Source organism: Pongo pygmaeus, chromosome 11, assembly GCF_028885625.2.
Source record: "Pongo pygmaeus isolate AG05252 chromosome 11, NHGRI_mPonPyg2-v2.0_pri, whole genome shotgun sequence".
NCBI classification, from domain to species: domain Eukaryota; kingdom Metazoa; phylum Chordata; class Mammalia; order Primates; family Hominidae; genus Pongo; species Pongo pygmaeus.
Window position 1 is genome coordinate 61,988,582 of NC_072384.2, and position 27,658 is coordinate 62,016,239.

Sequence of the window (27,658 nt, forward strand, 5' to 3'; positions counted from 1 at the left end):
AAGCCAATTTAAAAGCCTATGTTAAATATAACTATTCTTGCTGTACTTTATGCAGATAATCAAGCCAAGTATAAGACTTAAGTTTATTTTACAAAGAACTCAGTCCTATCATGATTTGTTTTTGACAAAAATGAGGACTGGAGAGAGAAAAATTGTTTCAAAACTTAACATACACTTGTGATTCAATTCTAATCTCATCAGTTGTTTTCAAGTTTTTGCCAACATTTTAGACTAATCCTGCTTATTCCTGTGAACCAACCAGTGATATCCAGCTGCAGCTCAGAAGAGAGAAAAGGGATAGATAACGTAAAAATCTGGATCAATATTTTAATTCTGGGCAAATATCCTGCAAATCCTGGAGGTTTTTTTGTTTGGGAAAATAAGACCAAGGGAGTCAACAAAAGCCAAGCCCCATGCATCCAAATCTTAGCAGGGATAACTGTAGCCACCAGTTATCTGGGCATGTTGGCAATCTTGGGATTGTGGAGCTGTCCTTACCCCCTTGATTCATTTTGATATACAGCTTCTGATAACCCAAATTGCTGCTTCTCGCTAAAAGGCCATTAAACTTCAAATGGCGATGCAAATGAAACCATGCATGGATGTGCCATTCTTCCACGGACCCTTTAACAGACCTCAGGAGGAGCCCTAACTGCCACTTTCCCAAAACAGAACTCCCTGTCAGCAGGAAGCGGTTTAGAATGGTGATTGTCTACTTTCCCCAACAGCCATTGGGGGTCTCCACTCCTGAAGAAGGGAATGAAAGGAGTTAGCTTTCTTTAGGCAGACAGTAAGGAAAGTGTCCCCAGAGAACCTCTGACCAGCCCCACAAGTGCTTACACCAGATGTTTTGGGCAGATGAGAGAACTTACACAGTTCTCTTAAGCATGCCTGCAGTGGACTAAGGGCCCGCATGTGCACTGGGGGGATGGAGGGGAGCCACCTGGAATTCATGCCTTATACAAATACGGAACCCAGCCCCGTCAGCTTTTGTATATAGAAGCCTTTGTGTTCAACTGAAAAGGGGGGAAACCGGGAACCCACTTTCAGAACCCCTCTTTCTTTGCTGAGAGCTTTCCTTTTGCTTAAAAAAATCTGCTCCACTCAGTCTTTGAGTATCCATGTGCCTACTTTTTCCTGGCCATGAGGCAAGAACCCAGACCTAACTGAGCTAAGGAGCAAAAAATCCTGCACCAGTATTGTGAATTTTGTTTTTAGTAATTTCAAGAGTGAAGAATCAATGAGTCTTTATACAAATAATTGTTGAAAATTTGCCTTTTGAAAAGTACTGCCATACATAAAACCACTTTTAGTTTGTTGTTGTATCTGAAAGACTCTTCAAATCCTATCACTGAAGAAATTCAGGACTGAATTTATCCAATTTGAAGGAAACTACAGAACATGTTAAGATATTTTGTACTAATATCTATGGCCATACCACCCTGAGTACATGCGATCTCATCTGATCTCAGAAATGCAACAGGGTTGGTCCTGGTTAGTACTTGGATGGGAGAAACTTTGTACTCTTAAGCCTGAGATGACAAATGATTTTAAACATTAGCTAATAAGATAAAGTCTATGTTATTTCTTCATTAAAATTTCTTCATTACAAATCAGCCTGCATACCTAAAGAAGTACTAAATCACAAATACTTGTTTTGGATTTATGTCAAAAATAAGTATAAATTGAGAAACACTGAGTCACAATGAAGAGATAATGAACCTGTTCATAATGAACAAAGTTCAATATAAGTAAAAGGCCATAATCTTTCAGTTCTTCTTTCAGTCAGTAATATCAGGGTGGTTTTGCTTTTTCTGTAACTGTGCAGCATACAACCAACAAAAACCCCCATCCCACTATTCTAATCTGAAATCAGCATAAAGTAGATGGTATATAAATTTAAACGAGAGACTGTGCTGGAAATGAACCTCCATGGCAATGATAGCTTTGTAGGCTTTTTGAAGAGTTAACTAACCATTCAGATTAGGACACTTGGTGTCACAGTCAAATGTTACAAGTATGTCCAACTGCCACAGTAACTCCTGAGGAGATTTAGGGGACAAATGGGGAAACAGAACAGAATCATAAAGAGGATATATTTTAGAGAATGAGAACTTCACTTTTGGAATCAAATTACCTCAGTTTGAAGGCTATGTCCATCATTTACTATATGACCTAAGCAAGTTGCTTCCACTCTCCAAGCTTAATTTCTTCTCTAAGAAATGCAGATGACAATAACCGCACAATCTCACAGTGCTGTCATATAGATTAAAATTGAGAATCCACTAAACCATTTACCACTGAGCCTGGCACATATTAAATGCTCGATCAATGTCAGAAATCATGAAAGTTACCATAATTCTATTTTCATGCCAATAATATACTTACATGAATCCTAAATGTTGGGAATCTATTATGGCTCTAAAGTCTGCATAGACTTAAAAATTATATGGCTTTTTTAATATTCAGAAATTTCTTTCTTGTGACCTAAGTTATTTTGTGATTAAATCTGAACTAATTTTCTTGAGTACTTTCCTTAGTAAAGCTACAGGAAAATTATACTTGTGGACTAATAGTAAATTTTTTCTCATCTTCTGTTCCACAGATTAATACCTTCTGGCTCATTAAGGTCCCTTCATACATCTTATTTCCTGATTATCTCAAAATGGGTTTCCACTGAATTCACCAGATATTCCTCTTCCATAATAAAGGCCAACTTATAGAACTATTTGGTCATAGTACAATGAATACTAAGTTGTAAATGTAAGTAAATGTTGTAAAAGTAAGTACATAAGAAATGTAAACTATCGTTACTTTCATAATATGGCCTTGTAGCATTTATTAAATTAGCATGTGTAAATGCTATATACTGTTATGTAGTGTTTCTCCAAGTAATTTATAATGTCTTGAGTATCTATACTAGGTTTTATATTTCTGTGTTTCTAGAATCTACCCACCGCCCAATGTGGACTCTGTGTGTGTTGGGGGGGGGAGGGTGGGGGTGTGCACGTGTGTGTGGTTAATGCTGTTAATTTGAATTCCTATCTTCATCTCTGCAATGGGCCACTGCTGTTTGATTCTCCTGCTTCACAGGCTTGCTTCTCCCTCTGCATTTTTCTGGTGTGACTGTCAGTCAAGGGGCCATACTTTTTCCTCCACAAGGATGATCACATGGCCCAAGATGGTCAATAAGAGTCTTCTTTTTCTGGGAATAATATGGACACTGGAAGAAAGAAGGTCCTTCTCCCCAAATTACTAACTGTGAGCATTAGGTGAGACAGGAGAGTATGAGGAACTTTCTGCTATTAGGTGGGGAGTGCAGTCAACACAGAAGCAAGGGAGAGAATGTCACCAGTTACACAAAAATGTATATAGCTCACCCCAAAGCAGATCTTTCTCTGTACCTTTCAGTAATATGGCCCAATAAACTTCCCCTCTTCCTTTCATTTTTTTGCTTAAAGTGGTTTGAGTTAGATTTCTGTTACTTGCATTCTGTTACAGTATTGACTGATACAATGGCCAATAAAGATTTGAAATCCACAGTACCATCTTCTTTAACTATTCGGATACTCATACTTATCCAGGGAGAGTGGTCTAATACAAAACTTGTCAAAGCTGAACATGGCAACAAAATAATATGTTTCATCCTAAAAATTGGCACAACATTTGAACTAAACTAGACTCAGGAATAACAAAATCTTAGAATAGTGCAAAAGTGGTTCACTTTTATTTAAAAGTGGGCAAATATAGCCAATAATTTGATCTTCAATTGAGAAGTGCAATTGCTTGGTAAAAGGAGACCTTACCTTTGTTCTCCGCCCAAATTTTCTTACAATTCATTGTTTACTCTCCGCCACTCCATTGGAATTTGGTAGAAATGGCCAGCCAAGGGCTTGCCTCCCTGAGATGTACACTACTGCTTATCAGCCTTTACTGGCTGGACTGTAGTGAAGGAAAAAAAACACACACATCTTCTGAGAATTGTTTTCTCTTTTTTCCAAATAAATAAAGAAGGTGAGATGAAATATGGCAAAATGAAATATGACATGATGTATTCCAGGAGACCAATAAGGCCAAAAGAGGTCTATGGATCCAAAATAACAGCAAGAACTGAAGTCTTGCCTAACAAAAGATTTCAGAAGGAAGGCATTTGCTTTGGAGATTTTTGACTGCAGACTTACTCTTGCTTAATCCCACCCAATACCCTCAGTGGTTCATTTTTGAATCTTTTAAGATGCTACTATGTGTCATATAATTATACTAGGCACTGGTCATACAAACACCTCATGCTGCATTCATTCTTTGGTACCTAGAGATTCCCACATGTGTTTCACTCCAGATTTTTATTCCTTATTTTGGAAACTTCTCACCTTCAAAACTCACTTAATGGTTTATATTCCCCAAACACTATCCCAAACTCCCAATGTAGGCAAGGTTTCCTCTCTCAGCACCATCTGCACACACAGTGTTTACCCATAGAAAAATACTTTACATTGCACTGTAAAGCCAATGTACTGTACTTGTCTACCTCCTTCAAGACTCAAAGGCAGAGATTTGCCTTTTAACTCTGAATTCCCAGAACCTAGCACTGTGTGTGTTTATACATTATATATGGATATATATTATACATTATATATAATATACATATTGATATACATTATATGTTATATACAATACATATATGATATACATTATATGTTATATACAATACATATATGATATACATTATATGTTATATACAATATAATATATAATATGTATGTTATATATACACATACTATGTATATATGTATTATATTTGGCACATATAATATATAACATATTATGTATACACACATAATATGTATATTATGTATACACACAATATATATATTATGTATACACACAATATGTATATTATGTGTACACATAATATGTATATTATGTGTACACATAATATGTATATTATGTGTACACATAATATGTAATATATAGTATATAGTATATAATGTATATATTATATATTATATATAATACATGTCAATACATGCTTTTGAATGAATAAACAAATACATGAATGACCAACGAATGAATGAATGAATGACCACATAGTCCCTACGTTGAAGAAGGTGACTCTAACTGAGGAGGCAAATAACTAATTGCCTAATTCTAATTTAACATGTAATAGAGATAAGATCCAAGTGGTGAGACAGAACAACAGGAGCAGCGATTATTCTTTTCATCTATGCCTTTTTCTCTTGATGACTGCTCTATTGTTTGTGCACTGTAGAGTGTTTAAAATTTATTGTTGAATAATCTATAAGCAAAATCTTGACTTCTTTTGAAGAAAGAAATATCCTACAAATCTATTATGTGAATAAAATAAGAAAGAACATTGGATTAAGGAAATACTGCTGGCTGCCTACAGCAAACATGTTGAAAATTTCCTGACAAACAGAATCTCCATGCGGGCCTTAAAAAGAAAATAAAAAGACAAGTAAAGTCTTTTGGTTATTACCAAGTTGTTTTTGGTCACTAGAGGACAACTAATGTTAAAAGTAGTGAATATGGAAATTTCAAAGATAGCTGCAATTAGGAAACTTCACAAACACAAAATGAAGTATGTAATCCTATAAATGAGTTATTGAAGAGCTCTGCTTTCAAGTGCTTAAATAAAATTTCCAGAGGCTATGCCTGCAGGAGGAAGTTCTTAATATTTGATCTCTACATTGTTTGGTTTGACATGTGGACAATTGGAAGGTTTGTCACTAAGAGCTAAAAGGGGCCCCTACAAAGAAGATAAAGCATTCCTACTGATGGCTTTTTTTCCCAGTTTCTGGTCTCAGCCTTTATTCAATCCCTTATTATTTCTAGCAAGGACCATTGCAACTTAAGTGTTTCACCTGACTCCAGAATTTCCTCCCATTCATTGTATTGTTTACACTGTAAAAAAAAAAAGAGAACTTTTATAAAATATGATCAAATTCTGATCTTCCAGCAGTTTGAAAAAGGCTTTTGCCTGTATCATACCTCTCCAGTTGGGGTACTTTGGAGAGTGGGAGGGGGATACTCCACAATTTGTGGGAAGCATAAGAAGCTTTAGGAAAACTCTGGGGTCTTTCTGTGGGCCTCAGATTCACTTACCACACTTACCACACTTACCACAGATTCACTCAGTGGTAAGTAGTCATCTTAGTCCATTTGGGCTGCTAAAATAAAATACTCATCAACTGGGTAGCTTACAAACAAGAGAAATGTATTGTCCACAGTTATGGCGGCTGTGAAGTCCAAGATCAAGTTGCCAGCCCATTTAATGCCAGGTGAGGGCTTGCTTCCTTGTTCATAAATAATCTCCGTCTTTTCATTGCAACCTCACAGTGCAGAAGGGAGCCAAAGAGCTCTCTGGGGCCTCTTTTACAAGGACACTAATCCCATTTATGAGAGCTCCACACTCATGACCTATTCTGAAAGGTCCCACCTCCAAATGCCATCATGGTGGTGATTATGTTTCAACATATAAATTTTGGTGGGGACACAAACATTAGGTCTATAATAATATTTTAAAACATTTTTAAATGTTAAAACAAATATTTCTATATTACAAAGCTAAATTTGAAAGTCACAGGGCTTTTAAAGATAAAGTGTGAGACCAAAAAAAAAGGGCAAAGCTTTTGATGGAAACTGTTGCATTTTACTCAAACCTGCATGGCACTTATGTGAAAAGGTAGAAAAGTGTTATTTTGAAGGTAAATTTTCCAGACTAGCCTCTCGCAGGCTCAGAAAACCACTAGTTCTAAAAAGTCATATGGACTTTAATGCTTTCATAACTTTGTTCTTGTATTTTTTCTACCTGGAATTCTTATCCTCTCCCTTGGCTAACTCTTCCATCCATTTATGCACTCATTTATTCAGCAAACATTTGATGAACTCCATTCTGCCAGGTGTTCTACTAAGGCCCTCATGATGTAGAGATAAAGAGATCCTGCAGAGATGGTGAGGAGAGTTGGGGGATCATAGAAGAATATTAATAAACATAATAATGACCTGACATTTCTTGTTATGGTACGTAGTACTAGGATGGACACTTTCCACATTTCTATTTAATTCTTATATCAACTCTGAGAAGTAACTTTTCCCAATCCTGAAATTTGCCTTAATGTCACACAATAAATGCCACTTGCATTCATGGCCTACAATAAATGGCTGAAATAAAACACAATCCAGTTTGACTCTGATTTATGCTCTTAAAATTTACTGACTACACAGTTTGACGTGACCTTCTAGATCTGGCTTAAATGTTTAATCCTGTCTCTTTTTCTTCCCTGCAAATTCTTCCCTTATAGTAGAATAACTTTCTCCCTAATATTCTTTATTACCATGCATTTTATTATTGATATTTATATATATGTTTCCTGTCCCACTATCTGAGAAAGCCCCCAGAGCAGGTGCTTCTCAGATCTCTGTGTGCATCACGTTCTCCTGGCACAGTGGATCTGCTGAACATGGCAGCATAGGGTGGCCTCTGTGGTGGACCAAGCACATGAAAGACTGCTGAGATCACACGTGGCTGCGCACAGGCCTTAAGATGTGTTTTGTTCAGCCTAAAAAAGAGTTCAAGGCATTTTTTAATTTGTCAACTTTAAGAAATAAAGAGGTTATCTTCAATTCTGCACTTCCAGCTTCTCTTTTAAAATGGAAAGATTTGCAAGCATTCATTAATTGGTCAAGCATTTCTGCCTAACCAGTTAGCTAGAGCTGCATATCAGCTGTCTGCTTTAGACGGGGCCTGCACTCCACAGTTCGCCACAGTCCCCACTGCCATGCTGTGCTTCTCTTTAAATTTTATTCCCTTATGCACTTGCAGGGTCCTGATCCTAATATTTCCAACTTTTCTTATGTCTCCTTTTAAGTCTCTTGATTCCTATATATTCATATAATGGTAGGAATCTATAAATAATAAAACTTTTAAAGTAAAAACAATTGAAAGGAAAATACAAAGCTATCAAAATGACATCAATACAATGTGTGTAACAGTAAACTGTTCATTTACCCATTTTACTAAATATAAGAAAAGTGAAATGCCAAGAAAAGAAAGCCTCTTCACTATATAAATATTAAAATATATAGAAAAAATGCTCTCAAGAATGGCATGTATAATTTCTCATCTCAAATAAATATAGACTGCACAGGTTTATTTATAACTTGCTCATGGTCTTTTCATAGCTATTTCAGCTCACACATAAGAGGTTATCTGGAAACAGTACTATAGTGTGGTTTGTAGTGATTACAATTACAGAAAAACTTCATTAATTCAAAAACTTCAATGCTTGGGATGAAGAATGGGGGCAAGCTTGGCTTTATATTATAGAGAGTTTATGCAAAGATTTGCTAAGCAAATATACTGAGTAAATTGTTCGTAAAAGAACTGCTTGCTTGACAAATTTTAAAGTCATGAATTCCCAACAATGTAAGTGCATTGTAAGCAAAAGCCACGTACTGCTTAGGTTGGTATATTGATATAATAAGTAGAAATCATTTTTATCTACTCTCTGAAGCAGTACACCTGCTAGCTTTTTATCCTAGTTCAAGTTGCAGTATTTATTTGAAAATAATAAGATATTGTTCCAATAAAATGTGGTGTTCCACTGACTTCTCATCATCTCAGACAACTCTTTTCCCTAAGTTAACTGACTTACATATGACTCTATTTAGTAGAGTAAGTGCAAAAGGATACCACAGTTCAGAGCAAATCCTAATTAGTCCCCTAAAGCTTCAATAGACACATCCATTATATTAAAAACCATGTTTTAATAATGTGAGAGTTGGCAGCCAAACAATAAGTGTCCAAACATGACGAATAGCAGGTTAACCACCTCTACGAAAGTGGGAGCAACCATGCCATGTTAGCCCATTTTTGTTTAGTCTTGTAATATATAAAATCATAGTATACAGCTTTATTAATCTGTTATATTAGAGAGTTACCCAACATCTCAAGATAAATAGGAGTACAAATAAATGTCTTACCTCTACTGATAGTCATTTATAAGAAAAAGAATATGTTTTATGGTGCAGAAGCAAACCTCTAAAAAAGTTGAAATTGATAAGAAAATTGTGTCCTACCTGGGTCACTTTTTCGGTCACATTGTGTGTTCGATCTTTAACTTTGGGTGCAATAATGGTTTTATCTGAAGAAGGAGGCGATGAATTCTTTTTCTCAGTTTTGACCTCTGAAAAATTCAGAGTGAGCTGTGGAATCTTGTTAATGGTGCTGTATTTGTTGAGGTTTGAATCTGATGTGGATCCCAGGAGGCTTGACTTGATATGATTAAAAGGGCCTAAAAAAATGGGAAGTATTTGTAAGAGTAATATAAGAAGATATAGAAGAAAGAGACAGTTCTGAATACCCTGCTAATGATTCCTGAGCAATATGATCCTGATTTGAGTGTGACTGAATGCAGCCAGCTTATACCTGGACACAGGGCTTAGGGTCACCTTGGGCCACATGGAATGGCATGTGAGTATCTGAGAATAAGACTGGGTTCTAAGTGTGTACCCAGAGAGCAAATGGCAGATTTAGCTGTTAATTAGTTTCTTTCATTAAAAGCTAGAATAAAAGAAAAAACTACACTCTCTGTTATTGGTCAAATTCTACCTTTAAAGTTTCTTATAAATTTCATTTTGTAATTTGAGGATTATTTAAGAAGGACTTACCTATGGTTAAAGTCATATTGGCTATGAAATTTCCAAATGGATTGTTTACCCTGCTTCAATTTGTGTTACTCTCCTCTCTGTGTCACTGAGGAGTGACAAGCCATCTAGGCTCTTCATATGTTTCCACTACCTATATGAGATGCTCCACAGAGCTTCTGAAAGAGTTAAACCCAGATGAAGGAATTACCAATAAAACTGCAGAGGGTAAAAGGCCATTTTTGTGTGAATGTGTGTACTCTATTGAAAACTCTCGGATCATATGTGGGATTTTTAGATCCTTTTTTTTCTTTCACTTATGTTTAAGTCTTGACCACTTTCTGAGAAAAAAAAGAGTGCTATAAAAACCACATAAGAAGAATGCTCTGGCAAACGTAACTTACAATAGAAGTGACCACAGCTAGGTAATAGGGCATGTCTGGGATTGATAGTACCTAGCCACTTCTCGAAATCTTTCCTACAAAGATAACTTGGCAAGGTGGCAAGACTCCTGGTTTCTTTGTTGAGGGAGTAGACTGACCAGCTATATCTCCTTTTGGGATGAATCTGTTGTCTGTTGCTTATGGAGAATCAGGAAATTCTCTGAGAAGTATCTTGTATAATGAGCAATATTACATACACTGTTATTTAGCTCTTAAAAATTAACAACAGGGAGAATTTTATAAAAATTGTAAGCTCCCTGTTTTTGTGCCCCAGGAAGTGGTTAAAACACACAAATTGCATTAATAAACTTGTTAGGCAGCATGGTTGCCTTCTGTCATTTTTTTCCCTGTTCATAATGAAGTGAACACATTTTCGGGGTCAAAATGTACTCTAAGCATCAAGCAAGGTATAAACACTTTAAAATTAGACTTAAAGATTTTGTATTTTGGACAACAATCAATCAACTTAGGTCAGATATAATACTAAGAAATCAATGCTCATCATTTTGTTCATAGTCACTGTGGGGGAAAATCACACTATACTTGTTCATAAAAGTTTACCCTTGTTTATTATAAAAGTTTGAAGTAATCTTAATAAACTTTCATGTATTTAACAAATACTATGTTTCTTGAGTTGCATTTCTGTTGACTCCCTGAGTCTTATCCATGACGATGACCAAGTCCATCTAGAAGAAAAATGTCATGAGCTCTCCAGGAATTTATTGCCTCATGTTCTCATTTGCATATAGAACCTAACCCTCTTTACTATTCATACAAAGATAGAAATAAGAGCCAATAGTGGCAACAAATTCATCTAGCCTTCAGATAGTTCTCTGACAGAAACTCCATTCTTCAGGTCATTTTGGAAGTCTCCAGCCCACATCACTAATTTATTTTATTGTAATGCATACCAGGATAGTGTTTCCCTTTCTGCAGCATTCTATAGTTGAGTTCTAGGTTTTATATCTTAATATTTACAATTTGTAAATTATGCTAGGATTTCAGATTTCTTAGATATTGTCTTTTCCCCAACTCTAATGTCATATTTTCACTCCTTAGGTTATTTAACTAACAGGGATACTATTAAGAGATTATAGATAACAGAGATCAAATATATAGTTAAATTGTATTAAAAACTCTTAAGCTCATCTTTCCACTCTCTTTCTGTATCATCCTTCTCTCTGATGCATTTCCGTAGCAAATTGTCCACAGAGTTATTTAAAATTTGGCTAAATTCACAGATCATCGATGTCATCACAGATTCTACAATGTTAATAGACAGAAAGACACTGTTAATCTACTTTAATTGCCCTTGTGACCAGTTCCAATAAACGCCACTGAATTGGCTACACTTACATAAGCATGTGATTTCAACTATGGTAGTATTTCACTCTAGGGGAGATTTGTGGGGGCATTTTTTGTTGTCACAATTATGAAAGAATTTCAATGTCACAATTCTCCTGCCTTAAAGAATTGCCTTACATGCCTCAAGGCCATTCATGCAGGTGAAAAGCCTGTTTATTCATGAACTGAGCTTTAAAACTACCTGTTTCACATATAAACACCACAACGTGCTTTTTACATGATTTTAATATAAATTGAAATTTCCAGAGCTACAATTTCCATGTAGAGGTAAGAATATATATTGTTTTATTCAGAACTTTATCAGAAATTGTTCACCATTTTGGAAAATTATGCCACTTAGAGCTACACTCCTCGTGACATTTGAGTAGCCAATAGAAAATTTCAGAGTTTAGATTACAATCTGTGTTTGGGTTTGTTATTTGCAAATATGTAAGCTAAGAGATTTGAGTCTTCTTTATCAGTGTTGGAACCAAATATTATCAAATTTTCAGAGAATTACCAAAATCACACTAATAAAATTTCCTTCAAAAATATTTTATATAAATATCCTCCTATATATGTAAAATAATATGATATTATGAAATGGAACCTATCTCTTAAAAATGAAACACTTGTAATTATTTATTTGTCTTTGGGTTGGCTGTTAGTTTTCAGTCTCATTCTCAAAACTCCCTGGAGATCTGCCACAACTTCTCTATAATGTCTCAATTGCCATTTCATTTTCCATTCCATCTTCAATTTCTCATTACATAACAAAGCATGTTTGCACGATCTTTTTTTATGTATTAGAGGATGAATATATGCCCTGAAATCTAGTGGGATTTCTTTCTTCTGTGCAATTCACTACTATTGCATTATATCACGGAAGGTATCATTTTGACACTACTATTAAAAGCAAGAGCTAGCTCATTTATAAGAATACTATACTTCCTTATTTTCTCTTCAGTTTATATTGGTATATTAATCATAATTAAATTTTAGTTACTTCCCATTTTTAAAATTCATGTATAAATAAGTCTGATATAATTCTTGACTCCAATGGTGGTTTTGATTATGCTGCCCATCTATACTCCTGCTGTACCATTTTATCTGGTACCTGTATGGAATATTTTCTCATGTACTTAATGCTTTTAAAACCAAGTTTTCTTCCTATGTCTGATTATTGCATTATGTTTTCTAGTGCAGTTATATTTGAACACTAACATATTGAAATAAATAGTTTATTGTAAACTGCTTTTCTTTTATTTCTCCTGTACATTACAGTTAGGGAATCATGTTGATATTTTAGAAATATGTTAAATTATTTCTGAGTTCCATTTCAGGATAGGAAAATGAGTAAAACGAAATATTTATTGAGACAAGGAGACATTGGATCTGATATGATTGAGAAACTGGTTGATAAAATGTCATACTCAAATTTGGCCTCAGAATTTGCAACTTCATTGCATTCACTATTTTAGCTTCTCATATTTGCAGGTGGAAAAACCTTCTAAACTCTTATTCTACTCTGGGTTTTTTTTTTTGGCTCTTAGTCTTAAAGAGTTAATCCACATTTTCTTTTAATCTATATTTTAATTAATTCAGCAAAACTTAAAATATTACTTAAAATAACTTGTGCAAGCTACTTAGATAAGGCATTTAAAATGTATTTCATGCTGTATAAAAAAGATAATTATGCTTCTTTCTACTGATTTTAAAGCAGATATTTAAATGCAGAAGACTTCTAGAGTCTTCAAGATGATCAGTGTTGGCTTAGGTTCCTCTAAGCCCATCTAAATGCAAATGAAAAAAATTTCAACATTTTAACTAAGGTAGGTATTAACAATATCCTTATTTCACCAATTGTAAACGTAAGCGGACAGAATATGAGGCCAGAAAAGAATAAGAATAAAGGACCAGAATGCAGGGTTTCCTACCTCCTAAGTCTATATTCAGAGAGGCCTTGGTTGAGGATTTAAAGGTGAAAGGCAGCCTCACTGAGAGTGATCATGAACAGATGGGATTTAGGATTCTAATGAAAGAAAGGAGAATAACCTGAAAAACAAAGTAAATAAATTTAAAAGAAATGAATGGGCAGAAATAGAGGGAAATAAGAGATTCAATAAAAGTCATGTGAAACGCAAAAGCATAGAGGAGGACTTGATGTTCTTCAGAAAAGCATTTGCAAGATGGATGACCAGGTTACATTTTTCAATATATTAGGAGAAGGTGGAAAACAGGTAACCAAGTAGACTAAACCAACAGCTGGAGAGTGCTTTAATGTATTTCAAGGGTCTGATTAAACATAAAGTAGGGCAATTTCCAACTACAAAGAAATACCTACATTTAGACATGAAGCTAGAGGCTAAAGCAACAACTGGGAAGAATTTTAAAGATATTTAAAATTTATATGATGAGGCTATTTAAATTTATCATGAGTTATGAGATGCTAAAGGAGAATATATTTTTCTTTTAGATGGTGCTGGAAATATAGCTAAGGGCATCTGATAGATTACAAAAAATAATGCTACTTTAAAAAATCATTTTGGAGTGCCAAATGTTATAGGAAAGAAGGAAACCAAACAGACAAAGGTTGTTTTTAAATCATCAGGTATTTGTACAGTATATCTTAGGGCACTGAATTTATTTAGCTAAAGTTTAATAAAACCCAAATTGCTGAAGTGACTTAACATGAAAGAAGATGCAAATGCAGTGTTTAATAATTAAACTTTGTAAAAGAACACTGTCAATAAGTATAAGGCAACCAGTTTAGCACTTAGAAAGATGCATAAGAAGTAATCATCAAATTATTTTTCTTCATATTGTCTGTTTCAGTGCATGACATATTATTTGCAGGAGTAAACTGTTATCATTGAAAATCAATTTGCAAATCCTTATCAGATGACAAGATACTGGGTAATGGCCAATGCAGCCTATGAGAAACAAGTTGTATTAGATTAATTTATTTCATTTATGAGTCATATAGGCTAGAGAGGAGATAAAACTGTAACAAACCTTGAAAGTAGTTTTACTTCAGAGTCATATGACAGATTCATAGACTAATTGGAAATGGAACACACCAATGTCAGAGGGAAGCAGGGTTACTTGAGATAACAAGGAGGTGGAAGCATTAAAGGGGCAAAATTGTATTATGACTTATTTACGAAGTAGAGAAAGTGAGGTAGATTTTTACTGATGACTTGTAAAGCAAAATAGAAAAGCCACCAAGTTTGAGGTAAAAATTAATATATGAGTGATGGAGGTAGGATTAGGTACCCCCTCACATATTAGAGAAGTTGTTAAGAAATTATAATACATACATATGTATATGCAGGATGTGCAATTTATTTGAAATAACTTTTCCACTCTTTGACAATGGTTTACACTTTTAACAAAGAACTTTGAAATGTTAGCTTAAGGAGTCAGAATGCTAAGAAAATTTATTAAAGGGAAACGAAATAGATCCTAAGAAAGAAGATTAAGTGGAAATTAGTTTTAGAAAAAAGATGGAGTACCAATTTGCTGTCTTTTTACTGTGATATTGCATCATGATTAGCAGTAGTCAGCTAGTATCTCTGTCCAGTAGAGATAGATGAAGGGGAAAAAATACATATTAGAAAGAAAGATATAGGTTAGCTCTTTGTGTAACAGGCACTAACACAGACTTCCCGAGAAAGTTAAAGAATGGCATTCTTTGGAGATAAATGTACCACCTGTGCAAGGTATTTAGCCAATACCTCACCTGACATGAATAAATCAGATGATGTTGAAGACATTACCAACACATTCCTAAGTTATTTATTTAATTCAGAATTAAATAATTAGAATTAAATTCAACCAAAAAAGTTTTTTGGTTGAATATTGAAATAATTAATTAGAATTACGCATTTTGTACACAAAGCAGTGTAGAAACCTGCATTTTTTAGTCTTTTATTTAGATCTGGTATAGAAGCAAAGTCAAAACAATTTAAAATGCACATTTGGGGGGTCCTGTACCTAATTAGAAATGTCAATGGCTTTGTGAAAAATCTTAGAGGCAGACACTTAAACATTATTAATAGTTTTCAAAACCAGAGCTTGAAAAAAGTAATGAAGACTTTGGAGTGAAAATTTACATTAAATTTAATTAAGTTTGCAAATGTTTTCTCCAATTTGGGGATATAACTTCTTAAGTATTAATATGTGAAAACTTTCTACAATGGTTTAGAGATTTGTAATGCCAAATTCTGACTTTGATGATTCTACCATATAGTTTAAATTGTGATCGTAAAATTGATGTGCAATCTGAAATCTATGTAATAAATAAAGAATATCTGCATTCAAAGACTACTCCTATTAAAAATGAGAGAGTTGAGAAAAAAAGGTTGGAGAGTAAATGAATTGTTTTATGACACTAAAATAAAATAGCTGTACTTTGACATATATGTGAACTAGTAGTTTGAAAGTTAAACAAGTCCAATTTTCTATTTGTTGAGAAAAATTAGGTTCATTTATCACTAACTAGAAAATTAATTAATGCCTACTAATTTACTGCTAATTTTTAAATCCTAAAGCTAGTTGGCAAGAACTATCTGTATCCTGCTTCTTGAGGTTACATTCTGAATTATGTCAATGCAAACCACCATACACAGTTGACACTAATTTGCTCCCTTTTAGAAATCACAGTGGACAGGTCAAAAAAAAAAAAGAACAATGATGTAGGTGAAATCCCATCCCACTATTGGGGTCAACCTGCATAGACCCTTTTAAAGTGCTTACAAAATAAAATTGGAGTGGGTTTGGGGGAATACTGCCATAATTTCCCTGATTTTCAAATTTCCCTAGGTTGCTGACCAAACATCTTTGCTCCCTAGCGCTATTAATTCATAACCATCACCAGCTCTGAATTATTTTAGGGAAGCAATTGAGAAATCAATATACAAAATTGCACAGTGGTCAGTGTACCAGTGACATATAGGAGAGAGTGGTCAAAACAGTGAATTCTAAGTAATGACGGTTACTGGTGGAGACGTGTTCATGCAACACACATGCACAAAATAAGTCACAATCACCATTTGCACACCCACAGCAGCATGCATGGCCTATGCTGAAAGACCAAATCCCAATGGTTTTCAATTTGATGATAATAATATGGTTATTATATTTTGTGATACTTGTATCTACTATGATATAGTAGAAAACAGAAGTGAATTTCAAATTTTCAGCCCAATCCAAATTTATCCAGAGTATTCCCAGTTAAACATAACCCTATGGTAGTTGTAGGTCATGCCAGTGATTTCAGACTAATAGAGAACAAAATTAAAATGATTAAAATATAATAGAGAAAAATAGAAAACAACTATCATGCATATATAGTTTACTACTACAGTAAGCTGAAAACCATACCCCCTGCCATCCAGGAACGTGAAACTAGTTTTGAGGAAACAAAAGAGGAACAAGTGAAGTGATGCTGTCATGTAGCACTTTGCTTATTTTATTTCATCTTGCACTCAAAATTTTTGTTTTCCTGAAATAGGCTTTTGTGTCTCTGTCACATCAGAATATATTTAGCTTGATATTTGTGTTTTTCCAAGTGATTTAAATATTTAGGAAGTATTCATTGTCAACCTAGGCTTATAATTCTTGCAGGCAAAAGGAGCTCATGATCATTTTGGTGACACAGCAGAGAAATAACAATGTCTGTAGCAAAATCAAGCCATGATGTCTCCACCAGGCACCCCAAATAGCTAAGGGCAGCATGAAGATGTTGCATTGAACAGGGCATACAGCAGGCAAGTTAACATGCCGAGTAAAGGGGCGCGTTGAACGTCAGATGGTGAAATTTGAGTTTGTACATTACCTTTGACATTGCGACCATTGTCTGTTTTGAGCACATAAGGATAAAAAAAGAGAAATATAAAAAGAAGACTAAAATTATATTATATACACTGAATTACCTCTATAAAAACAATCAGAGAAATCAGAATATGATGGAAAATTTCTCTTTAATTGAATTTAACATTGTGTACTATTCCACCAAGTAACATGCATATACTAAAAATAGTATCTGTCATAATATACATTCTTATTTAAATATGTGAAGCATTTATCTCAATTTAAATGGATTCCAAAGTACAGATTTTATAATTATGACAGTTGGGAAATAGATTTCCCCAGCTGCCGCAGTTGTGACAAAACTTTCAACCTTGTCAACAGCTAATTTTAGTGTCTCCTCAACTATCACTTAGAATATACTCAAAGGAAGTGATACTCAACTATCACTTAGAATATACTCAAATAACATTTTGCATGTTAAGCATTTTTTTGCACATAATTTAACCTAGTATGTTAATAAGGAAAATGTTTCTAAGATAACAGTTCCTTCCTCCCTCCCTCCCTCCCTTCCTCCCTTCCCTCCTTCCCTCCTTCCCTCCTTCCCTCCTTCCCTCCCTCCTTCCCTCCTTCCCTCCTTCCCTCCTTCCCTCCCTCCTTCCCTCCTTCCCTCCTTCCCTCCTTTCTTCCTTCCTTCCTTTCTTCCTTTCAGGACAAGGTCTGGCTATATCTCTCTGGATGGACTTGAACTTCTAGCCTCAAGAATCCTCATGCCTGAGCCTCCTTAGTAGCTGGGACTACAACCACACCAGTCTGCCTGGCTCCACTCTGCCTGGCTCCAACTTACATTATTAATCACAATTTTATTAACTGCCCTCCTCCAAATGTTCTTCAATATATATTTTAAAAATAGCAAATATAACTCAAAGAGTCATTCTTAGGCAAAAATAATTGCAAGAAGTAAATGAAAGATTAGATTGTTTTAAAAAACGTAAACATTTTTGTTCATGTCACAATGAATTCAGTGTAATTACTAGAATATTGAAAAATTTTATTTGTAATAAAATGGGCTCTTTTAAAATCTAAGTTAAATATTTTCAGATTTATTTTGAGATCAGCTATCTAAATGTTGCATACTTGCCACTAACAGAATATGCATTACTAGCTATGAAACACACAAGCTTAAAATAAATGTCACTGCCATATCAAAACCATTCAAATATATCCAAGATTTGAAAAATCTGTTCAGTGTTTTGTTGATATCTATGCTAACACTGTGCCCATTTAAAATCTTGGGATATATCATAATAATTTCAAAGCTTATAACTGAAATAATTCTAAGAGTGTGATATATTGGATTGCTCGTAGACACTGCATTGAACAAAGATATACAAATAAAACTGTGGCCTTAGATGACAACTCCCTTTCCTCTTTGAGAGAATCACAAAAAACAAATAGAGATAGTGGAAGAGATCTTGATTACTCAGAATGAATGTGTCTATCGGAAGCTAGGTCCAAAAACCATTAGTAAAGTAACAACTGCTTGCAAGTAGTTATAAATTATAACTGTACTTATCAAACCTAAAAATTATATGTAAAGATTTACCAATTCCAAGAAAACTAACAGAACATTACATTATATAGTCATTACAGCTTTGACCTTCCAAGGCAGAGTGTGGCTTGTGCACTGGTCTTAGCTGAGATCTGCTTGTTATTCTTCCATGACAATGCAAGTACAGAAATTGGAGTAAATATTTAGAATCTTTTGTAGCAGTTTGGCAGAGTAATTTCATGTCTGATTAATCTAATAATAAAACAATTGGGGTTTATATTTTATGTCTATTTTTCACATTTTATTTTTCTAGTAGTACATTTTTATTGACTTCACAAATGTATTGGTCAGTGATGAATTAGAAAAAAAATTCTGGTTCTTCATCAAAGATGGTTTGAAAAGTATGGTTCTAAGGTACTTGATAATGTGGATTAAATGAGAGGATAAGGTAAAATATTATTCATTAACATATCTGCAAAATATTTAAAGTTCTGTGAAGATAGCCTGTACGGGAGAACATTTTTATTTATTTGAATGAGGAGACAACAATCAGACTTTGAAATCTTGTGCATGATTTCACCTGTTAATCAGTTACATGAATTCATAAAACTAAAATCACTTCTAAAAGTTTTCCATCTTTCCTTATCAATGGCTCTATTTCTAAAATATACCAAATTATAAAGTCTTAGGAAATGTAGTTTCTTTTTGCTAATCAGTGATTTTGTAGCTAAAATTGCTCTAAAGATGAAGTAGAAAATACCCTCTGAATTTATCAATCTATAGTCACATGTTGACTCTAGCATAATCTGTTAGAAAGTAAGTTTTTTTTGAAAACAGCTTATTTTGGGTGAGGGGGAAAAATTGAGGATGATCTTAGCACCAAATGTTTATGTATAGTACCCGTACTGAGAAATCCAAAAATATTAAATCATTCTTTCTCATAATTGTATCAGTGTGCACTAAATGGATATTATATAAATTAAAAACAATGAAGTTAAATCAAGAAGTCTAATCTAAACTACTCAGCACCACTGTCCAAACACAGGCTAAGTCAGTACAATGCACTGATTATGTATCAGTTTGATTTTCAAATTTGTTGTTTTTGAATTTTACTATACTACTGTTATTATAGAAGTCAGGATCTCTCTAGGGAATCTCTGAAAGGGCAATTTCTGAAAAGTCAGTATGATTGCTAAAAGTGACTACACTAACTAAACTCACTAAAACATATGCTGGTCATTTGAATTACTATGTTGAATTTATTGTTGCTATTTAGCCACAGGAATCACTGATCAAAGATCAAATTCTAGTGGTTTCATTCTGTCAGGCAATATTGAGCCTGCCATTACTAAACGGGATAGGGCCTTAGATGATTATCCAATTTGGGAATTGGCCTTGTATTTTCTTTTATCCTTTTGACCTTCTTTGGCCCACAGATTAAAATAGATGTGCTAATTGCTCTGGTATCTTTTTCTGAGCTATTGATTTATCTTTCTTTGAACTTTTTCCTGCCAACTCTTCCTTTCACCTTTTCTGCCTTCTCTACTTCATGGTGTCCTTTAGATAAAGATCCTCTATATGATTTACTCCTAAGACTTCGTTTAATTAACTTCAGAGTATGATGGAGCAGATAACTCATTATTTTCTGATCTGCATGATTTTGAAACAGAACTCACAAGCACAGTCCCCTCAACATCCCATGGTCTTCTCAATGTCACACTAATATTTATCGCGTATCTGCCATGAAGTAGACAATTGTGCTAGATACTAAGGGTGCAGAGCTCACTATGCCAGAGGGCCTATGCTGGAGGAGCTCACAGCAACATAATTGTTTGGTTACATATCTGACAAGAATGACAGACATATAATACACAATAAATATAAAATGCAATCCATGCTACACTATATGTAAATATTGGTTTGCACACTCGAGTGTGAAATGATTTAATTCTTCTGGTTTGGGAAGGGGGAAATGGGTCCCTGCTGCTGAGTGGTAGTGTAAGGAGAGACAAAGCAGGGAAGAGTATTCCAGGCATAACAAAGTAATGAAGCAAGAAAACACATGTTACATTTTTGGGAAAAGGCAAATTATATCTGTGCAGGTGTAGAATAGAGTATGTAGCAGGGAGGGGAGTCTTGCTGGGGCTAGAAATGAGGCTGGAAAAATAAGTGTGATCAACTGACAAAGTGCCTAATACCTCACACTGAGAATTAATGTTTTAAAGACAAAACTAGCAGCAGCCTGGACAGCAGGTCTCTCAAGAACCCAAATCTATGGGAATCTGAAAAGCAGGTCTGATGTACCCATGCCGGGAACTTTGATTCTTGGACTCCCTGGGGAAAGTCAAGAGATTCAACAGACTCCTCCTATGGCAAGGTTTCATGGAGGAGCAGGAGTGAGGGAGGAAAAAGATTGCCTGGATTTGATTGTAGATTGTAGACTATGCAGACAGGCAGTCCTGAGTTTGAAGCCAGGCTCTGACACTGACTAGCTCTATAATCTTAGTCTAGTTATTTATACTATTTATTTAACATAGTTAAGCCTCTGTTTCCTCACTTACTAAATAGGGCTTAAAAATGATTCCTAATTTGGGTTTCTTATGAGAGTAAAATGAGACTTAATGTGTGTCAAGCACTTACATTGCCTCAGACACAGTAAGTACTTAACCGATGTTATCAATCACCATGTTCATGATAAATTGTTTCTGCCATTGCTTTTTAAGGATCCTTAATTTCACTACTGGCTAATGTAAGAATGTGAACATAAAGAGGCCAGGGAGAAATAAATTCTGATTTGATTTTCAAGTTGATTTTGATTGAGATCAGGACTTTCAGGATTTTTTTCCCTTTAAATTTTTCGCCTTCATCCTACCTACCTTGCACCCCTGTCAGCTTACAGCTTTCTGATCACTCAGTATATCACAGTTCCTATGCTGCTCCCTTTGGAAAGAGTCGGTCAATGAACTAGCCCTCTGACGGCACAAATTCTTTCTTCCTAGGGCATGATCATTTGCTAAATGCAGCAAAATTAATTATGCTTGAGATGATAGTGTTCATCACCTAAGCACATGTTATAATAAGCATTAATTAATTAACACTCCATGTGGTAGGCAGATAATGGTTATCATACTATCTCAGAAATACAGATAAAGAAGCCAGAAGACACTAAATTACTCACTAGGGTTCAAAGAGGAAATCAGTAACAACTCTGAGTGTAGGACTCAGGTTTTTAATAGCCTTTAATCACATTTCTTTCCCCAATGCATAGAGATTATTGTTGAAATTTAAAACAATATGCAAATAATCATTTATTACCCATTAATATATGTTTCCATTTAAAAAAAAAATCAAACATACCTTCGCTGGCATGGCGGTCTCTAAATATGTTCTTGGGGTGGACGCCGAATCCTTCTATATCATGAACTGAAGATGCTCTCCGTATACTACATAAGCTTTCCCTTGATCTGGAATGGGACAGCTGGGAACTTGACTGCAGCATGTCAGGGTAGAGTCGGTCCCATTGCCTTTTGGGAGAGGAATGGTCAAGAGGTCCGGATATATTCACCAAGGGAGAACATTTGCTGGGCTGTATCAAAGCTTTTGTGTCATCTGCTTCAGAGGGGCTGCAGCTTTCTTTTGTAGGAGACTTAAAATGCTTCATGGCTACTGAATCATCACTGTGTTTAGATGAATCAATGACCACCACATCGGGGTCTTCTTGTGGTAAGGACTGCTTTCTGTAAGTGAGAACTCTCAGACCAGGGAATTTGAACCCGAAAAATTTTCCTATAAATGGAGACAGGAGAGAGCATTATTATAAGGCAAATGATAAATCCTGTAACAAAAACAAACATTGTTGACTCATATTTAAACACCATGTAAAAATAATTATGAATCAATGGTTATAGTTGGAATAGGGGATATTGTAGAAAACTTCTCTGAGACTAATGTGAAGTATGATATAAGTAGCAAGAAAACAGTAAATAATTTTATCATATTTCTGATGATTAGATCCACACCATGACATAAAAGTATTTGGATGACAGGAGACTTTTAGTTTTAATAAAGTAAAAACATGCATCCACTATACATCCACTTTTCTAGGGAAACTGAAGGATGAACAGAGTTTTAAGAAAATATGATCCAAGGCATCATAAGTCCAGGGACAGACACAGGAGTGAGTATAGCCTATGTACATGTGTGGGTGACTGGGGGCTAATGTGTTGGAGCAGGCAGGAAGGAAGTGAGGTGAGGTAAAGAATAGACCTTGCATATTTAGAATATTTGTATTGAATAATATTGTGAGTCGAGTTTGGGTGGGAAAAGTGGGGTCAACTGTGTATGAGAGGTTTATCATTCCATCTGGAATTCTTAAAGACTTTTGGTTTTAAAGAGTGATGTACTGTACTGGTAAAGATTTCTTTTTCCTGCTTTTTGTTTTTTTTTTGGCTCCAAAATTGGATAGTATGGCATATAATGTTATGTATATCTCAGAGTGGCTGATGCACAGAAGGACAACTAAATATAAACTTTAAAGAGCAGATGTTAAAAATTAAAATATTAACTAATAAATATAACATTAAAATATTAAACTTTAATTGTTAGGTATATAAATTCACTAGTAGTAAAAACTGCAAAGTAAAACAAGAGGATATAATTTTTCTAGTCTTCAATTTTGCAGTAAATGAAAGAAAGCATAACATCTAGTGCTGGCAAAGAATGCTGGGGAGCATTCTGACATTTTGGCGGTGGGATTGCAGATTGCTGCAAATTCTTTGGAAAGTCTTTGGACAATATCTATTAAAATGAAAAAACATATACATTTATTTTGACTCAGCAATCCACATATGGGATATTGCAAAGGCATAAAAACTAGAAACAATTGGATTATCCATTAGAAGGAGAATTACTGAATAAATTATGGCATTTTTATTATTTGGAATCCTATGATATTCTTTAAAAGGTTGCTCAAATATAATGTTAAGTAAAAAAAGCAAGTTTAAGCTCCATGTGTTCACATAATTTTCATCAAAAAAACAAAAGCTTATATTTGTTCATATATGTTGTATTAAAAACTTCAAACTTTTAATGTTGACTAGCTCAGTGGGTGGGTTTTGAAGCAGTAATGTATGCATTCTTCTTTATATATCTTTTTTTATGTCAAGCATGAATTTGTTTATAAACTAAAAAAACTAATAAAGTAAAACTTCCGCTCCTCAAAGAACATAAAAACACAGGAGAAAGCATCCAAACAATAATCTGTAAGCCAAAGCTTCTCTAAGTATGATTTATAAGAAAATGCAAAGATTGTCATTTTTATTGTCCCCACAGTAGTCTAGGTCCACATTATCCATGGCTTTACAATTACACACTGACCTTATGGTCAGTCAACTTAAATATTTGGGCTGCAATATTAACTACCTTCTTATATTATTTAAATGTCATAGATACCATTATCTTTAATATATTTACTATGAACTTTTCCTCAATGCACTGAAGATGCTTCTAAAACATGGAAGAACACTCTCAAAACTCACGAACGTTTCTCCATTTTGAGTATACTCTCCCAGTGGATGGTTTTTTCCTACATGCACATATTCAATTCTGTCTTCAGTCCAATAACTCCTAAATATTTATCTCCAGCCCAGACCTCTCCTCTGTGTTCCAAACCTGTATATCTAATAGATTCATCGACATCTCCACTTGAAAGACATCTTACAATCTTATAACAAGTCCAGTTTCATAATCTGACCCTCCAAGCCCAGGCTTTTTCTTTTTTTCTTTTTTTTTTTAGTGAACGGCATCACAATCCATCCAGTCATATAAGCCTGAAACTTGAGCACCATTCTAGATACTGTTCTTTCTCTTCCACTCATCCCCAATATTCCATTAATATCAATCCATTAATTGTATTCATTTCACCTCCTGAATGTCTGTTTTCATTTCTCTCATCTTCACTGCTCCTACATATTTCCAAGCTACTACACTGGTTCACATAATTTCTTGCAAGAAAATGCTATCACTGTTCACATTTGTACCATTATTGTCCACCCTTAAAAATAATAATTTTTATTTTTAAAACAATTCAGAGGATGGCACAGTGGTTTATGCCTGTAATGCCAGCACTTTGTGAAGAAAAGGCGTAATGATCTCTTGAGGTCAGGCATTTGAGATGAATCTGGGCAACATAGAAAGAACCCCCATCTCTCCAAAAAAAATAAAAAATACTAGGTATGGTGGCATATGCCTGTAGTCCGAGCCACTCAGGAGGCTGCAGGGGGAGGATAGATTGAGCCTATGAGTTCGAGGCTACAGTGAGCTATGATTGAGCCCCTGCACCCCAGCCTAAGTGACAGAGAGAGACCCTATCTCTAAAGAAAGAAAAATTAATATATGATCCTGTAAACTATTGCACAATTCCACCCTTCCCCTGTTCTCCCCTGCTGCCAATAACTTTCTCTTTGGGGATGGAAGACAAAACTCTCTCCATCCTGCAACTTCATCTCTGTTCTTTGCTCTCTAGAACCCAGTCAAATGGAATTTTAATTCCCCTGGAGGTCTGTGCTTCTTTCAGATTCATGGCTTCTTTCTGTTTATCCTTTTTACTTCACCTACTGAGCTCATCCTTTAGATTTTAGCACCAAAGTGATTTCATGGGGAAGCTTTTCCTTCCTTCTGAACAGGTTACCACCCCTTTCATAGCTTTCACCACAGTTAATAACTATGCACTTGTTGACTTTCTGTTTAACATTTTTTCCATGACTGGACCATAGGCCTCAGAAGGGCAGGGCCCCAGGCTATTTTGCTTACTTACCATTGAGTCCCGGCTCTGACTGAATGACTTGGCATGGTAAATGAATTTTCACAAACAGATTCTAAACTGAACTCAGAATGTGCTCAATTTTGACTGTAGGAAAACTAGAATATTTAATTGCTCTGGCCATAATAATTAGACAATCTTAACCTCTTGGAATTGTACTGACTGATATTTAACAAAAAGTATTGATTGAGTAGAACTCAATAGTTCATGGAAAATGGTGAACTCTATACCATGTCCTCTCTACTTGATTTAACTCATTGATGAAGTTTATGTAAAATACCTGTTACAGAAAATTTGAGAATTTAAGAAGGCCAATTTATTATTATAAGCTTTCATTTGTGGTCTAGCAGTTAATAGTGATACAAATCATTGCAATAGAATTAAACATTTTTATTATTAATTATTATGGATATATAGTTGTACATATTTATGAAGTGCATGTGATATTTTGATGCAAGAATACATTGTGTAATGATCAAATCAGTGTAATTGGGATATGCATCATCTCAAGCATTTATCATTTTTTTGTGTCAGGAACATTCCAATTCTACTCTTTTAGTTATTTTGAAATATTCGATAAATTATTGTTAACTATTGTTGCTCTAAAGTGCTACCAAACACCAGATCTAATTCCTTCTATCTAACTGTATTTTGGTGCCCATTACCCATCCCCACTTTATCCCCCACCCCCTACCCTACTACCCTTCCTATCCTCTGGTAACCATCATTCTACTACTTCTCTCTGTGGTAAAAGACATGACAATGTACAGACAAACCACAAGTACATTCAACATTCTAGATTAATAAGACAAAGATAAGAGTAACCAATCTGCGCAAATAAGATTAAGTAACAGTGCATCGTGACAACTGTTTTGCAAGCATTCTTACATATCTCTACTAATAACTTTTATATGCTCAAGTAAATTGCCAAGTTGAAAATCAGTGAACTGCATTGAAGTCATTTGATTAGTCTTTAATGCACATGAAATTGAGTTTTAAAGCAGTTTACAAATCAATTCTGCAAGCTTATTACGATGCATTGAAAGTCAATGACTACTTTTATTAATTTTTCATCATTTACTTTACACTACTCCTTTAAAAAACAATTCACTGGCTTTCTTAAATTAATTACTACATAGGCATTTAGTTTATTCCTATAGTTTAGTCATATCCAGTGTGGTACAGATGGTCTTTTCTGCATCACTAGGTTAATAGGACCATGTTATATTGCATTACAGATTTAGTTGTCTAACTGTAGTTCATCTGGAAAGAATGCACATTGAGAATTTTGCTCAATGCTGGCACTTTCAGGTATGAAATATAAAACATAGATGAGTGTAATCCTGTTATGGATCTTAACACTGAAAATCATCCTTGGAAGTTAAGTCTTCAGATTTTATTATATTTGATTTCTAACTTGAATAATTAAAATAGATACTATTTAACCTATTTACTATAATGCTCAATAAATGTGAAATAAGAGAAACAGAATAAAGTTTTGCACATACTTTTACATATTTCCAGAAAGAATTACAAGTACTGGTAAACTACTTACATGATTATAATTTTGTTTAAACACATCCTTTTCATCTAAGAAGGCATATAGTTGTTAATATACATGAATATAATTATAGTAGTTATAATTAACTACTACTATAATGTCTTTCTCAGGACATGTCATTTTTGTGAAGATGCTGAATATAAATTTAGAGGCTGCATCTTCATCAATCCTGGCATATGTAACTAACAACTTTTTAGTTCTTAACCAAGAAAACATAGATATTCCCATCATCTTTCTCTGTGAAAAGTCTATAATTATCACTTTAATCTATACATGCAAAAATGTTAAATATTTTGCCAAATTCATACAGAAAATTCATGTCAGGTTAGCATAAAACAGCAGTTTCCTTGATTAATTTTAGTTTTACCCAAGGTTTGGTGTTTTCTTGGGTCATAAATATCTACATGAGAATCTAATGAAAATCCTGATTTCTCTTTGAAATAAATGTAGATAAATGCATA

At 34.5% G+C, this 27,658-nt stretch overlaps 1 protein-coding gene across 4 annotated transcripts in view; it reads right to left on the reverse strand.

Moving 5' to 3' along the window:
* KCNH7 (potassium voltage-gated channel subfamily H member 7) overlaps positions 1-27,658 on the reverse strand; it is a 494,352-nt gene that overhangs the window by 143,048 nt on the left and 323,646 nt on the right. For 2 of the 4 annotated variants that reach the window (XM_054477433.2, XM_054477432.2), the window contains exons 1-2: positions 22,174-22,585; positions 9,100-9,314 (exon numbers count right to left, since the gene is read on the reverse strand). In XM_054477433.2, the coding sequence (XP_054333408.1) occupies positions 9,100-9,314; positions 22,174-22,477 (519 nt within the window). In that variant the 5' untranslated portion in view covers positions 22,478-22,585. Of the gene's footprint in view, positions 1-9,099; positions 9,315-17,292; positions 17,314-22,173; positions 22,603-27,658 lie in introns of those variants that run through there. The other 2 variants (XM_063648257.1, XM_063648258.1) reach the window with 2 other exon arrangements.